The 17,283-nt window shown below is 29.0% G+C and overlaps 1 protein-coding gene across 1 annotated transcript; it reads right to left on the bottom strand.

Moving 5' to 3' along the window:
* Positions 1-5,562: 5,562 nt before the first annotated feature.
* Positions 5,563-11,485, bottom strand: LOC114754825 (chalcone--flavonone isomerase 1A-like). Its single transcript, XM_028943663.1, has 4 exons — positions 11,317-11,485; positions 8,138-8,296; positions 7,040-7,263; positions 5,563-5,919 (listed from the first exon to the last, which is right to left on the bottom strand). The coding sequence occupies exons 1-4, from the start codon at positions 11,429-11,431 to the stop codon at positions 5,761-5,763; spliced, it is 657 nt and encodes a 218-aa protein (XP_028799496.1). The 5' UTR covers positions 11,432-11,485; the 3' UTR covers positions 5,563-5,760.
* Between the last annotated feature and the right edge of the window lie 5,798 nt (positions 11,486-17,283).

Below are 17,283 nucleotides of genomic sequence, written 5' to 3'. Positions count from 1 at the left end.
TGGATTGCAAATCACCTTATTTTAGTTGTTTATGCAATCCTTAATACGTAATTTTTCTCTCCACATAACATTAGATGAGGTTGTTAATTCTCGTATAACTCTTATAAATCACCTAATTGGGCATTGTAAATCATCGTATTTCAGTTGTTCATTCACATCTAGACACTTGTATTTGTTTTGTTACACATAATTTTCTTTATATTATATGATTAAATGGATGAATGATTTGGTGATTACAATCGTTTGGTGTGCAAGAGGTAGTGGGCTATAACCCCTTGCCACCTTATTTGAAAGAAAATTCTTGGAAAAATTACACTCAGGTCCCACACAAGACAATTAATTCACAAAAAGTCCCTCAAAATCCCAAAACAAGTCCCAAGTCCCCAGGGACCTGTGTGTAATAAATTGTAATTGTGAAATTACCTATTTACCCCTATTCATTTACAACCTCAACAGTGACTGTTGACAACCTGAGGAGAAGTGATTAACAACCTCGGCAGTGTCCCTAGTATCCCACGGAGTGAGTTGTCAGGGACACTGTCGAGATTGTTAACCACTTCTTCTCAGGTTGTCAATAGCTAGTGTTGAGGTTGTAAATAAATTATTACAATAAAACTAATGGGGTAAATAGGTAATTTCATAATTTCAATTTATTATACATAGGTCCTTGGGAACTTGAGAGTTATTTTGGGATTTCCATAGACTTTTTATGAATTAATTATCTTGTGTGGGACCTATGTGTAATGTTTTCAAAATTCTTTGATGGCTGGTTGCTGGAGCTCCAGCCATCAAAGATCAAAGGTTCAGCCATCAACACTCTAGTGATAGTTGACCTTTCTTTAAAAAAAGTAATAATAATAATACAAAAGCATAATTATCTTTTCACTCATAATATCTGATTTCATTCTGATCAAAAGAGCGCAATGAAATTTTATAATTTTATTGAGGCTGTTGGAAATTAAGTTTGTTTAGTAGGGTAACTACAATTTTCCCTTTTATTTTGTCAGATAAGAAGGTTCAAAACAATGTTGTTTTACTTAATAGCAAGGTAAAAAAAATGAACCGGACTGGCCAATTCAACTGAAAAACCAGTGAATCGGTCTCCAGTTCGGTTAGGTTTGGTTGTTGGACCAAAGATTAATAGCAACCGATGCTATATTATGTAACCCGCCAGTGGAGCTGGTTACCCAATTTAATTTTCTGGGAAAGAAGTCAAAGGTTAAGTTGGTAAGGAAAGAAGAAAAGAGCGAAAAGGAGGAAAAATAACAGACATGCAGAGAGACACCAAAAAGAAAAGGAGGAATCAGTGAGCAGCGAGGGAGGAGAGATTCAAGCTATAAAAAAGGAAACAGATGAGAAGAAGAAAGTATTAGCAAGCGGCGGTAGATATCCTGATTAATGGAGATGGGGTTGCTCAAGCTCACTCCTGGCGTGTTAAAGACCTGACGTGCGGTAGAGGCAAGGTTTAGATGAATCCCAATGAGCCAATAAAAGAGGGGAAAGAAAGTTATTCTTTTAACGTAATATTTGCTATTAAAATAGAATAAAAACGAAAAGTGGGGTTGTATGTAGCTCACAAGTCATACAACTGCTCAATCCAAATAATCATTGTTTCCTCAATTCAAATAATCTATTGGACTTATTAATCAATCTTAATAACAACCATTTATAAAAATCCCCCAATTTTTACGCATAGAATTTTCAACCTTCAATATGCTCAATATTAAAATCCAATCAACATCAACTATCTAAATCGGCTAAAACTCTTATCTAATTTCAATAAACAAAACTCAACCATTAAAACACCTTAAAACACCATTTGAATTATTACATTTTCAAATTATATCAAGTTCCTCTTTCAAAAACAAACCCTAAGTTCAATATCACATATAAATCAAAATCTAACAAAACTGAACTAATTAAACACTTTATCTAACCCAAAAAACTTATTTAAACCCAACATGTTTGATGAAATCATCCTATTTTAAAATTACTAAAAACCCTAACCATTTAACTGTTCAAATAAAGAAACTGAAAATCTAAAAGAAAAGAGTAGAATAAAGGCTGGAAACACTTACTTTGTTATTTGAAAGCTTGAGTATACTCCTAGAGACCGAAATCCACAAGTCTTAGCAAAGCTCAAACAACCCTTCACTCCAAACCTTCTAAAAATCACGTGTGAAACTGATTTTATGACCTGGTTTTTGGTGCATTCACTATGGATTTGCCATAACAAACCCATAATGAATGACGTTAAAAAAATTACCCTATCTATCATGAAATTCGCCACGGTGTTCACCATGAGAACTTACAGCGAATGGTACGTAATAAGAAACCACCCAACTTTAAAAATGATATCATTTGCCCTTGAAAATGATAATTTACTAAGATTGTTCAAAAAGTGCAAAGATATGGCTTCAAATTATTATCCTTAGTACCTCTAATCCTTAGTTAACCTCAATCAACAATATTAACCTTTAATTTTCACACAAATTTAACGATTAAGCCCTCTAATCCTCGAAATTAAGAACTAGGTGGTTACATGATGTATATTACCAGGTTATGGCTCATTCATACACTCTGATTTATTTTGTATGCTTTTGATTAGCTGCTCTAGATTTGAGTGCTTGTAAAAGGGGGGAAGCTTCATGGAGCACCATGATTGTTAGTTTGAAAAATTAAGTGATAATTAATATTCAGAAATGTTGTAGTTTTGTTGAGTTTAAAGTACGGGCTTCAAAAAGTCGAAAGCCCATAACGTAGTTTGCATATGAAATGATTTTGTAAGCTTTAATATTCATGATAGCTTTTAAATTATTTTGGTTCTGCTCTTTTCTATCATGGATACTTGCTTATGAAATCGTTTGATTCTTTTAATCATGATAGTTATTTTTGAAAAGTTAAGTATCATCTTTTTCTATCATGATTAATGATTCAAAAATAATGTACTACTTTCAGTTTTAATATAAAATCTTGTTTGACTTTTATTTTGATTTTAAATATAAGACATCAATCCATTTTATCTCTCATATTTATTCATTTCTTTCAAATTAGCCTTATAGTAGTTATACATGTTAAATGTTCAATCAAATAGTAGTTCTAATTAATACATATGATTCGTAAAGGTATTCTAGAGAAAACAACACTTAATTATTACAAATAACTAACTCAATAAGCTTTTTTAATTTACTCAAATTAATCAACTAGTTCTTATATTAAACATCAGAGGTAATATTTCATAATAAATTGGGATTCGGTAGGACCATTGTTATAAGGCGGCTGCCCGGCAGGGAGATCGTGAACGTTTTTTTTTTTTTTGGTACAAAGTTTGTGAACTTTGTTTTAAAAATTAAGGGGCATTCATCTTTTTGGCTGAATTTAAAAATCTGATTTTGGGCTTCAACATCTCAAAGAAATTATTAAAAGTCAGTGCATTATTATGAGATTTTGTTATTTGAAAGTTCCTTTTCCGTCACTTTTTCTATTAGCAATATTTTTTTATTTAACTATTGAATATATAAAAAAGAAAAAAAATTAAAATGTAAGTCCCTATAATTTCACCTTAATTTTAATTAGGCCCTTGTAACGTTTGCTCTTTTTTAGCTCATTATAAATTCCTTAGTTATCGGTATTTATCTCTATACTTATAATTTTTAAATTTGTGAGAGAAATGGCATTAGTAATTTATGGCAATGATTTTACTCAGCGAACATATGAATTAAGTTTTCCCATAGATCTAAATAAAATAAAAATTAAACAAGTTACGAACTATAAATATTTGGAAGGAGGCAGCTATGAGTATAGTAATTTTAATTTTGTGTTGATGATGATTAAATTTTATTTTATCATCTTATTATTTTATTTTATATTTTATTACAACTTAAATGTCGCTTAATCCATATCTGCATCAGTTCTAATTAACCTATTATGAGCATAAGAACTAATGCTTATAACTTGCAAAACTGTAAACACCCAATAAAAAGAAAAAATTATAAGAACCTAATTACAAATCAGTTAAAATAATAAAAAAGGTTAATATAATTTTTAGTTCTTGAAATATGAGTTTATTTTGGTTTTAATCTTTCAAATTTTAAACATGTAGTTTTAGTCCCTGAAATTTAATCCGTCTTAAAATATTAGTCCACGGAAGTGTAATGGTGTTAAAATCTGTTGAAGTATTATAAATAGTGTTACAGTAGTCATGTGAATTCACCAGATGGCCTAACTGAATCCTGTATAGATAATGGAGGGGGGGGGGGGGGGGGGAGGGGGTCCTCAAAACAAAGCTGTTTAGTCTCTTTTTTTCCTCATTGTTCATTTGAGGAGCTATTCATGTATAGCTTACACTTGAACGTAGCATTTAAGGCAAGTTTCCAGAGGCCATGTGTCCAGATATATAGCATGCACCTGAATGAGGTTCTATACACGCACACACTGTATCATGAAGCTTATATCCGAAAAACGATAAAATGCTGAAGTAACACGAACATGGTCCATAATAAGTGGGAAAGAAAAGGGCCCAGTAGAGTTGGTCCAACGAAAACAAGCAAACGAACCAAGAAAGCACCTTTGGCCCATAAAACTTAGGATAATTTGGGTTAAGGTCTTAAATTTTTTTACAAGAAAATATAACTTTTGTTCCATTTAACTCTCTGGGTCATAAAATTTAAGTCAAGTCAACTTTATTCCAAATAAAAAATTATCAAGACTCGCTTGTGCTAAACAAAGAAGCTAAACGGCTTTTTTTTTTTGGGGGGCAAAAGATACCATACTGATTGAGTTATTATAAGCTAAAATTCATGCATTGAATCAATAAATAAGAAAAAATTTGGCGGCCAAAAGTAAGTAACGAATCATTAGAATTGTAGTCAACTTTGATCTTCTTCTTTTTTCTTTTTTTTTTGACCTTGAGTCAACTTCGTTGAAAATCTCTACTATTACCAAATATCCTCATATTAACAACACGTCACCCTTAAGATGGTTGACTACGGTTGACAATAATTATAAAAACTAATCTATTAATGAAAAAATGGTAAGGACCTTAATCCATAGTTGATTATAAATTTTAGAATAAAAACCATGTTTTCTCAAACAGATTAGAAAAACTCATGGTTATCGTTTTACTCCTCGATCCTAAATATAAAACTCTTATACTAGTGTGTATAAGGATTTTATATTTAAGACCGGAGAAGTATCATTTAATTGGAACATTGATTATTAACCATTTATAAACTCTTAATTTTATAGTGAAAAAAATGTAACAGATAGTTAAAGGGTTAATGTGCAAATTTGCTTCAAAACTTTTTGTTGAAAAGTAGTAGGTACCTGAATGTGTTTCGAAAGTTTAAAATCATAACAATATTGTCTCCTATTATTAAAAAATTTATGTTGACCCTTAATATTTTTAATAGTAATGGACAATATTGTTACAATTTTAAACTTTTGAGACAAATTTGCTCCCAAAAACTTTCCAGGTACCCAGTGTTCCTGAGTAAAAACTTTTGGAACAAATTTGTACCTTAACCCGTAGTTAAAGATTAATATAAGAACATTTGGGTCAAATAATTAAAATTCTTATGAAATTTAAGGGTACAAATACGCGATAAGCATTACAGCAAATATTACACAATACTCAAGATAACTAAATATTAGAGCTAATTACCTCAACAATCCACAAAACAACAGTGCGTAAAATATAAAGAGATCATGTAACTCAAACTGAGTTGCAAATTCTCAATTTTTATGATTGAAATTAATCTCTTAGAACAATGGAGCTAATCTGGAAGCCAAATTCTGTTTCAATGCAGGCGAAACAGCATGCTCTCCGATCATCGTCTCCAACACTGTCTCTGAAAGTGCTTTGTTTTCTATTGCTCCTGCTACACTCTCTGGCAGTGTGCCGTCATCTGAGAAACTAATCTATAATTTTATAACAAAGAAGAAGTCATTTTTTATCCAAAAAAAAAAAGAAGAAGAAGTCATTTACGTGATAAATTAAATTGCTTGATGAATTGTTATTTTATTTTATTTTATTTTTTTGGTTTACTAATTAATTATTAGTTTCATTAACAACTATGATCATTACTTTAATGAACTTGGTGTCAATATCGTATTGCTTTTTAAAGACTTTGATAAGGACGTATCACCTATCATATATCTAATAGTAATAATGAAAATTAACTACATGGAAAAAAAAATACCATCAATATTCAATATGAGTGATTAAAAAAGTACCTTTCCAGAAAAAATAAGGATCCTTTCTTTCTTGATACATAAGAAAGTTGAACTTTTTACTTCTATAATGAACTAAATGAAATTTTATTCTAATTTTACATATATTTTTATTAATTATTAATTATGGGAAATCACCATAATTGTTTTTGCACATAAAACATATTTTAGCGCTATTCTATACACAACTAACTATCTTCCATTTCCATTTTAGAGTTGTTCGAGGTTTTGACTCAAAGATTAACCAGAAAATATAGGGCAAATTTACTAAATTATATTGAACTTATTGTATCATCTTTTGTTTTCCAATTTTCATGCGCAGTGTCTGAAAAAAGACACTACACATTAAACTACTAAAAAAACAATTTTAAAAAGAACGGAAAGGGATTATAACATAATATATACATATGTGTGTGTATAGACATAGTAATTTCAAGCTTCAAGTAGGATAAAATTCTTTTGTTGTGTTTGCTTTATTCGCATAGTTCGAGCTCCAAAATTTCAGTTAAAAAGATGTTGCGTCTAATTTATTTATCAATTTAAACTTACATTCATCCTGAATATCTCTGTACTTTAAATTTAAAATTTTTTCCTCCAAAAATATTCCTATTAGTTATATATATTAAGAGAGTTTTCATTAAAAATTAGTTTCAGTATAAATAATTAAAGAGGGTATACTACAAAAATCAACACATGATTTTTTACAAATAATTAGTTTAATTAATTTTTTTAATATTTATAAATTAATTATTTAGTTCATATATTTAGAATAAAAAAACTGTTAAATTAAATAGAATGAATTACTAACCGTTAGAGTTCCACTGGGGGATTGCAAGTAGAAAACGGAGGAGCCAATAGGGAAATTGTGAGGCTTGAAGATTTGAATGAACTTCTCAACGGCTTCAGCCTCTGCTTCGCCATAAGTGCCAACTGCTTTCATGTGACTCACACAGTTTTCTGAGACCTTCCTGACGTACTCTGCTCCTTCCAGTGGCAATATCTTGGACCCCCTTATTAATTTCTCGTATGGTCCTGCCATTTTCATATATATAATTAACTATAATTAACAAATTAAACTAAAACATAAAGTACTCTCTTGTGAGAATGAAACGCAATAACTTATGTTGGACATGAGTAGCAATGGTTGGGAGTTCAATCTTCAACCATTTTTTCAGTACTACCTTCAGTTTGAATATAAGAACTAGATAACTAATTAAGAAATATTAAAAAATTAATTAAGTTAGTTACATGTTACAAATATGTGTTGATCTCTCTAAACTATCCTCGTCATTCAGATGAGTTGGATAATTGAAATTATCCTTTAAAAAATATGGGAGACAAAGTGAATTGAGATCTTATTTTTAAGACCAAATCAAACTCTTAACTAGTTTTTATATCAAAGACCAAAAATAGTATATAGCAAGTCTAGGTCTATCCTTTTTGCACCTTTATTTATTTATTTTTGACTGGGCATCAAATGTGCATTCTTGCTGGAAGTAATCGCATTGAAAACACAATTCACTAGTATTGCAACTTCTATACTGGTTATCGTGGGGAAGGTGTAGAAGCTATAACCAATGATATTTTCGTAAATAAAACATAAAGAGTACTGATGACTTCTTACAACTAACTACATTTACACATATTACGTAAATGATACAAAAATCATTTTTCCTTCTGGCGTGACTTTACATTGAATGTGAGCACTTTTTCTAAAAAAAAATCAAACTCCGGTTCATCATATTATCAAGAACTAACCTCTTTCTGCTAAAGTCAACTCTAATTAATTTTACAGTTTTATTTTGTTAGAGGGATAAGTTTCTGCTACATGACAAAATGATATTACTTAGTTATTTATTATTTGAGAGAGAAAAAAGGAAATAAAATGCATAATGTGACTAAGTACCTTTGATGATGTCTCTGAAGAAATCAATGGAATTAAACAATTCATCTTGAGTTTTGCCGTTCCACTTAGAGGCCAGAGATGGGAATGCCTTGTCTTCCAAGTAAACTCCAATGCCTGTGAACTTTATGAATTGACCATTAATGGTCAGCCCTCTCACCCCTGCCCACCAATATTCAAAATCTTCAAAGTTAATTATATACCCCTCTAAGTTTATTTATGAGGCACTTCCAGTATTTTTTACACAGACTAAGAAAAATCTTAAATTTCATTAACTCTCATTTAAAATTTAATAACTTTTCAACTTTATCCCTATTTAATATATTTATACTTCTTCCGGTCCTAATTATAAGAATTAGTTGATCAATTTGAGGAGATTAAGAAAATAAGTTAAGTTAATTATTTATCATAAATAGATGTTGTTTTTCCTAAAATATCCTTGTTAAACAAGTGTCTTGACTAAAACTACTATTGTTAGAAGGACTATCTTGAAAAAAATGTATAAATATGATAAACAAAGTAAATTAGAGTTTTATATTTAGGACCAAAATAAAAGTCAAATAAGGTCTTATATTAAGAACTGGAGGTAGTACCTTATATAAACAAAGTCAACACTATAATAAATGAGGAGTAAAATTGTATATTCATATAAAGAAATTTTCTTAGTTTTCTATAAATAAGATTAAAAAATGTCTTCTCTCTCTGCCTATAAATAGGACTAGAGGAGTTTTCTTTTTCATAAAAGGTAGTATATATTTTTTATTCAAATCGAAATCATTCAACCTCGTCCTTTCATTATTTAGCGGAAATTTAAGATAAGTAGCACTAATCACTATCAGTGAATAACATAACGCTATTTAATTTATATTTTATATTGATATCAATGTTGATTATATTTTTCCTTTTTTGATTAATGTGTGAAATTAATAAAAACTTGATTGAAATTTTTGACTGAAGGATATATTAATTTGAACAAAATTTTAGAAGAAAAGTAAAAGACCCGTTAAAAAAACGGATATGGGAAATTAAATGACCACGACGATAGGATAAAAAAAGAGACCAATGTATAGTCGGGTTCACATGATGGCATGCCCATTCCGAAACAGCAGTTTTTAGGGGATGAGATGCCCCCTCCTCCTCAGTTTTTTTTTTTTTAAATTTTTATTAATTTTATTTCTTATTTATTGTGGCTAACTTGTATCTAACATTTTCAAATATTTTTTTATGTAATACTTAATATTCTAAATTAATTAATTTTAGTGTATTTAATATTCTGAATCATTTTTATAGTAACACCCAGTATTTTAAATTAATTATTTTTTATGAATCAAGCACCCTGAAGTTTTTTTTATAATAACATCCAGTATTCTAAGTTAATTAATTTTTAGTGCATTCAGTATTTTGAATAACTTTTTCAGTTACATGAAGTATCCTAAATTATTTTTTAATGAATTCAATATCCTAGTAACACCCAGTATCTTAAATTAATTAATTTTTAGTGCATTCAGAAGCCAATATCCTTAATTAATTAATTTTTAGTGTTATTGGAAAAATACTTTAAAATACTAGATTTACTAAAAAAAAATCAATCTATGTGTTACTAAAAAATGTTTTTAGATGTTGAATATACTAAAATTAATTAATTTAAATATTAAGTGCTACTAAAAAATATTTTAAAGTGTAAGATGCAAATTAACTCAAATAAATAAAAACAGAAAAGTAATTGAAAAAAAAAAAAAGAGGAGGGATCGCATCCCCAAACGGCAGCGTTTGGGCGATTAGCATGCTGTGCTCATATATTCGCTGAGGACGGGCGAATCGCCATTCAAATGACTTTGTAAAATATTCTGACTTTTATCTTAAATCTTAACGCCCCATGCTCCGCCAGCCTCAATAATTTCAAATATTTTATTCAAAGCAAAAGCAATCATAGTTATTCTTTAAATTCTGTTCGGTTGGAGAGTTGTTGAGGAGAGGAGAGAGGATTAGTGTGTTTGGTTAGGAAAAATAGAAAGGAGGGGAAGAAAGAAATTTGTCTTTTAGTGTTCCCTTCTAAATTTAGAATTTTTGGAAGGAGAGAAATATTATGTTTAATATTAACTAAATTACTTATACTAGCTTTTCTATATTTCAAGTTTCCCCTCTTATTAAAACCTTTTAGAGGGGAGAGAAATTTTTTGGGTAATATAATATGATAAGTGTACATTAATAGAGGGTGGTATATTACAATTATATAATATATACATATCATACTGTGTGTATTATAATTATATATCATATGTGTATTATAATTTTAGATGGAGCTGCAAACACGCATATATATTAATATATCATATCATAACGTGTATTATAATTATAATATATACATATCACATATATTAATACACATGCGTGTGTAGTATAATTATAAAATTAATGAGATAGAATGTTAAACTTTTTATCATATTTCCTAATTTTTTTTAATTTTATCATAACTTTTTTTATCACACGTAATTGAGGTAATTGGTTTTTTTGAAATTGATAAATTAAGAAATAATAATTTTAATATAAATATTGTAATAATAAAAAAATGAAGAAGTCTAAATATAAAGATAAGGGCATATTTATCAATTTATAATTACCTCCCCTCCCCTCCTCTTATGAAGCAAACAAAAAATCTCCCTTTCCCTCCCCTCCTCTTCAATCAAACAAAACCCATGACCTCCCTTCCGCTCCTCTTCTCTTTTTTAAATTAACCTCCCTCTCCTCCCCTTCTCTTCCTTCCACCGAACTAAACAAAGCTAATTAAAATATGATTAAGATGCTGTAGTGCCTCCGTTATTTGAAAAAGTAAAGATAGTTATGCTTCACGTGGAGCATAAGACTGCAAATTTTTCAAAAAAGGAAAGAAATATGATTAAAGACGAAAAAGCAAGCTTAATGGATGAGGACGAAGGAGCCACAGACCGTGCCAGGGGGGGAAAAAAGTAAACACACAGAAGGGATAAAAACTAGAAGGAAAAAATTAGGGAAAAAATCTCTGAAAAAAATGACTGATTTATTCATTATAATAATAGTAAATTCTCTGTCACTTAATTTTATAACATGCCCTGACAATATTTTAGCTGGATCACATCTAACCCATAAAGACACGCATATATGTGCACACACAGTGCATATCAGAAAGGGTAGAAGAGAAGAACCTGCACCACCGAGAAAATAGGACTTGCCGGAGCTGGCCGGAGGTGTCACGATGGCCGGGAACTCCAGGAACTCCACGGTGACTCCGGTGAGAGATGACACGGGGGCTGTCGCCATACCTGAAAGTGGTTGAGAGGGGAGATGACCAATATGCTTTATGGAATAGTTGTGTCTTGAGATATGAAGGAGAAAGGGCTCATCACACACATATATATAGAGACAAAGGAAATAGAAAAAGCAAAAGGTATTATATGGTTTTCTACGCGTTTTACTTTGTCAACTATACGAGAGATCCCTTAGTTAATAAAAAGACGACCAACAACCAAAACAAAGATATTCATATTAAAATGGGAGTATCTCTTACTTATGATTTTGTACAAATTATATATATATAGTCGTTGTCGAAATTTCTTATTTAATTTTTAATTAATTTTAATAATTTAGTCTTAAATAATGAGACAAAAAATTTTATTATATAACTAAAAAAGTTTATAAAACATATAATATTTTATTAGCATAAAATACAAAAATATGATACTCCTCATAATGTAACACCTAATTAACTAATTTAAGTGGATTAAGGATATTAGTTAAATTAATTAATATGATTTTTTTAAATACCCCAAATATTTTCCGTAATTCCCTCTATTCCTCTTCTACTTGACTATTGTTAAGAAAATATCAATAAGGTTATTTTTAAAAAAATTAATAAACATGTTAAATAGATTTTATATATAAGATTAACATCAACTATTTAATTAGGTTCTACATTAAAAACTAGAGGAGTAATAAGATTTGAACCGTCTTGATTTTCATTTGAATATGATCCACATAAGACATGCATGATGCCCATATTTTAAAATGTGCATAAATAATTAACAAGGGTTAGGTTTAATGAAAGGAGTTAGCTCTGTACAACGTGACGAATTAAAATTCGAATTCTTACTAGGAGTTAGGGGTAGCAGAAGGAGTTAGTCCTTACAAAGTAAAAAATTAAAGTTTGAATTTTCACCACGAGATGTGCCTACATGTGGTACTTAACAGTGCTTTGAATAAATAATACATATTCATTTTTTTTTTACTTTGAGTTTCCTATGGTTTTCACTACATTGTGAAAATATTTTTTATTTTAATCAACAACCAATTCACCCTCCTCTTGGGTGATTAGTCATCCTAACACATAGGTATAGGAAAAAACAAAGGTGCATAAATAATACATATGTCATGGCTTCTAGCCATGGCGACAATTAAATGGGAAGTGAGCTTCTCTAGACTAATAGTGTCTGGATAAAAACCAAATCGTGATTTTAAAAATAATGTTAAGATATATAAAATAAGTATATTTGAGAAATTTTACTCCGAACTATGTGAAAGCGCTTTTTAAAAAGTGCTTTTTTACGAGCCAAACACTCTCTTAATGACAATTTATGATGATTGGGGCCATTTTCTTTTGTATCATTTTATCTTTTAATGAAATTGTCTTAATATAAAAAAAATATGTTAAAAGTAAGTAGAATAGGGTCCTAAATTTGAGTAAAATTGAAAATCTATGGTATTTTTGTGGGTTTTTTTCCTCACTTTATATTTTATATTGATGAATATTCAATGTTGGCATCTTATTTTACAATTATTTTAAAATATTTGAGATCAACATTTTGAAAATAAATTTTTAATATGACTTTTTTCTTTAGAGTCATCAATCTCAATTATTTGTTCAATAATTGAAGTAGTTGTAGTTTTTTCTTTTTTACTAATAGAGTGAAGATGAGAAAATATTATTTATCTTTTCCAAAAAGAGCACAAGCCACTATAAATAAATATTATGCGCAAATATAGCTATAAACTTTTCAAAACATAACAAAAAATACCGAATTTGTTAATTCCAACAAATGTTTGTTACTTTTTCAGTTTATGAGCCCCATTTTATTGGGTGACAACTTCTTATCTCTTTTATGGTCAACTCTCTCATCCTTCCTCTCTGTCTCCTCGATTCTCCTCTGACCCTTCGTTTTTTTCACTTTTTGTAAGAATTATTTATTTAAAAAATATTTGAATAAAATAACAAATTTTAAGAAAAATTAATATTTTAATCTTTCAACTTTTAACTTATTCATAACTCAATCTCTCAACTATGACTCATTTTGACTTAATCTTTCAACTTTTAACTTAGTCCCTTATCTTTTTATTTTTATATTAGATGATCCTAATAATCTATAAGTCATTATGTACGAGACTAAGTTATGAGTGAGTTATAATTAAATGACAGATTTATAACTGAGCTTCCCTAAATTTTATGACTAAACTTTTTAAAATTTAATAGTACTTTGCAGATATATTTGGGTTGACGTACAAATTAATTTTTCTAAATTAATTTAAGGTGACTTATTTAATATTGTAAATTTTAAATAGTGAATAAATTAAGTAAAAAAATTTAATTTTTATTTGAAATTGAGTGTTCAAACTTTGTAGATAGAAAAAATATTTTTATTACCTTTCATATTTAATTTTAAAAAAAAATCTAGTAATAAATTTTTTATTCTTTTCAAATTTCTTTTTAAATAAATAATTCTTACAAAAAGTAAAAATTTTAGGGAAAAAAGGAAGAGAAAACAAGGGTAAGAGAGGAAGAGAGTAGAAAGAGAGAGAAGCAGTATAAAAGAGTTGTCCTAAAGAGACACCCTAGGTTAACACTTGGTAAAGTGAGACCCACGAGCCAACAAAATAACGGACATTTGTTACGATTAAGAAACTTAATATTTTTGTCCCGTTTTCAAAAGTCTATGTATATTTTTTTGCCCAACACTTATTTATGGTGGCTGGTACTTTTTTAGAAGAATTTTAATAAACTTTCTTAGTAGCTAATTAATATCAATCAACCTTAGAACATTTCAAAATTTTAGTCCACCTCCTGGACCAAAATGAAATTAAAATTTAAAGATAAAAATACAATAATACTCCTATTTTTTTAAAAAAAAACATTAATTGTCACCAGGGCTCTGACCTTTGGCTAGCCACTTGAGTGCTGGTGGCTGGAGAATTTTCTTTTTTTTCTTTTAAATAACTTGGTTGAGGTTTGAACCTATGACTCTGTAGCACATCAAAAGAACTGTGACTACTAAACCAACCAATTCACCTAATCATATGATGCAATATATATATATATATATAAAACAAAAGAAATGCAAATGGCCAAGTATAAATAAATAAGTGAAATTCCATGATTTACAAGTGAAATTCAATGATTTACAAGAAATATAAAGAAATTCACAACCTTAAATACAAGTGTGTGGGTGTAAATGAACAAATAAAATTCAGAGATTTACAACAAAAATTTGGTGGTTCATAAAAAACATAACAGAGTTCACAACCTCAAATACAAGTGTTTAAATTTGAATAAACAAGTGAAATTTCACGATTTACAACAAAAATTTCAGCAATTTACAAGAAGCATAAATATTACAAGACAAATAAGAAAATTCACAATTTCAAATACAAGTATTCATGTTTTTGGTAAATAAATGAATTTTAGTTGTAAATTGTTAAATTTTTGTTACAAATTGTCAAATTTCACTTGTTCATTTACACTTAAATTCTTGTATTTGGGGTTATGAATTCCCTTATATTTTTTGTAGATCGCCAAATTTGGGTTGTGAATTTTGAATTTTTGTTGTGAATCTCTAAATTTTACTTGCTCATTCACATCTAAACACTTGTATTGGGGTTATAAATTCTTTATATTTCTTGTAAATGGCCAAATTTTTGTTGTAAATTGTTTAATTTCACTTGTAAATTATTGAATTTCACTTGTTTATTTATATTTGAACACTTAAATTTGTCTTGTTATATATATTTTTCTTTGCATTGTATAATTAAGTGGATTGGTTGATTTGGTGGTCATAATTTTTTGTGTACCAAGGGGACATGGGTTCTAACCCACCCTTTGTCATCTTTTTTTTTTAAAAAAAAAAAAAATCCTCTAGCTACTGGAGCTCCAATGGCCTGCCATCGAAGGTTGGAGGTCTAGCCACTGGTGCTCAGGTGACCAGCACTAGAGGTTAAAGCTTCGACGACAGTTAATATTTTTTTAAAAAAAATAAAATGAGGGGTATTATTGTATTTTTATCTTTAAATTTTAATTTTATTTTGGTCTAAACGGATTTATTGAAATTTTAGAATGTTTTGGGGTTGACTGGTTTAATTAGCTACTAGGGTTTATTAAAATTCTCCCTACTTTTTTTTAAAAATAAGGAGTATTTTTTACTTATTTATTTTTATTAAATTATAATATAATTCAGCAAAAGTTTCCAGTCTTCAAAAAAGTCAAAGGCGAATTAAAAAAAATACAGAGTCAAATTGGCCTCCTACATAAATTAAGTTGGGCTAAATAAAACTGAATATGTGCATCCTGGCTATAGGTTCATCACGCTAAGAAAAGTTTCAACTTGCTGAAAGTCAAACGCGTACTGAAAAGAATACAGTCAAATTTGCCTCCTAATGAATTAAGTTCGGCGCCCATTAAAATAAAACTGGATATGTACATCCTGCCTATAGGGCCGCCCTAGTATAAGAGTTCCGCCGATTTGACTTCTATTTTCATTTTCTTTAATAATAAAAATTTAAGTGATTTTGATTTTAAATTTTACCTAGACCAAACATGTATTAGTGCTAAAAAATTCTCATCCAAAATAATTTCATATCACTCACTAATAAAGTCATCACATTAAGGCAAAATTAAACCAACATTCTTGTGGGATATGAGTTGCATCTTTATTAACCGAATCAACCATTATTGATTAATTTTTATATTCTATTAATATATCAATCTAAGTATTAAATAATAATATAAAAACTTATTCGTAGAATGGTAATTTTAAGTAGTTGTATTAAGATCCTAAATTCTGACCACTTTTAAGTTCTTGGGGTTTAGTCTATGATTAAATTTTATCGCAAAATTACCTGAACAGTTTAATTTGAAATCTGAAAAACAAAAAAGTGATGACAATACTTTAACAAGTTTTTTTTTATTTTATACTTGCCAAATAATAACATCTAATGCAGTAATACCTAATCTCATAAAACAAATTTTTTGCTGAGAGTCAATGTCAATAACAGTTTAACAATTTTAACTTAAAATGAGAACAACTAAACTAATGCAGCGACAAGTAATTTTACTGGGGGCAGTTAAGTCATTTCACCAAAAAATTTAATTGTCAAGTAATTCTTAATAACTTCATAAGAATTAAACCATTTTGATGGGCTATTTTGAGATTCTTATATATCATTGATCCTTATATGCCTTTCCCTAATTTTTTTTTACTACAATAATGTTTTTGGATTTGTTGAGAGTCATAGCTTAACAGTAATAAGCTATTTGTTGATGGGGTAAGTACCCTCACCCTTATAAGAAGAAAAACACATATTCGAATCCGAGAAGCATACTTGTTGGGAAAAGTAAAAACCTTTTGCACTGTAAGCCTCAAAAGAAAACTCTTGATCAAATTGGGGGAAAAAAAAGTCATAGCTTAATGATCAAAAAGTTAGGTTAGACTAGCACAAAAAAAATGAAAAATTATAATCAGGTCCCAAGAAACGGATTTAATTACCCCAACATTTATTGACAACTAAAGATCATGTACTAATAAGTTGCAAAGTAAAAAATGACAACATATTCATACTAGTTACTCCTCCGGTCCTAATTATAAGACCCAATTGACTTATTTGAGGAGATTAAGGAAGTAAGTTAAGTTGGTTATTTATAATAAATAAGTGTTGTCATTCCTAAAATATCCTTGCTAATTAAGTATATGGCTAAAACTATCATTATTAGAAGGATTATCTTGGAAAAAAATACATAATATAAAAGACAAAATGATTGGGTCTTATAATTAGGACCAAATAAAAAGTCAAATTGGGTCTTATAATAAGGACCGGAGGAGTACTTGTTATTGAGACTTTTTGATAATTAAATT

The sequence above is a fragment of the Neltuma alba genome, unplaced genomic scaffold, assembly GCF_004799145.2.
Source record: "Neltuma alba isolate B1F8T4 unplaced genomic scaffold, ASM479914v2 tig00010194_pilon, whole genome shotgun sequence".
Taxonomy (NCBI): domain Eukaryota; kingdom Viridiplantae; phylum Streptophyta; class Magnoliopsida; order Fabales; family Fabaceae; genus Neltuma; species Neltuma alba.
The sequence above is the reverse complement of the archived record's forward strand: the minus strand, read 5'-3'. Positions and strand labels throughout refer to the sequence as shown.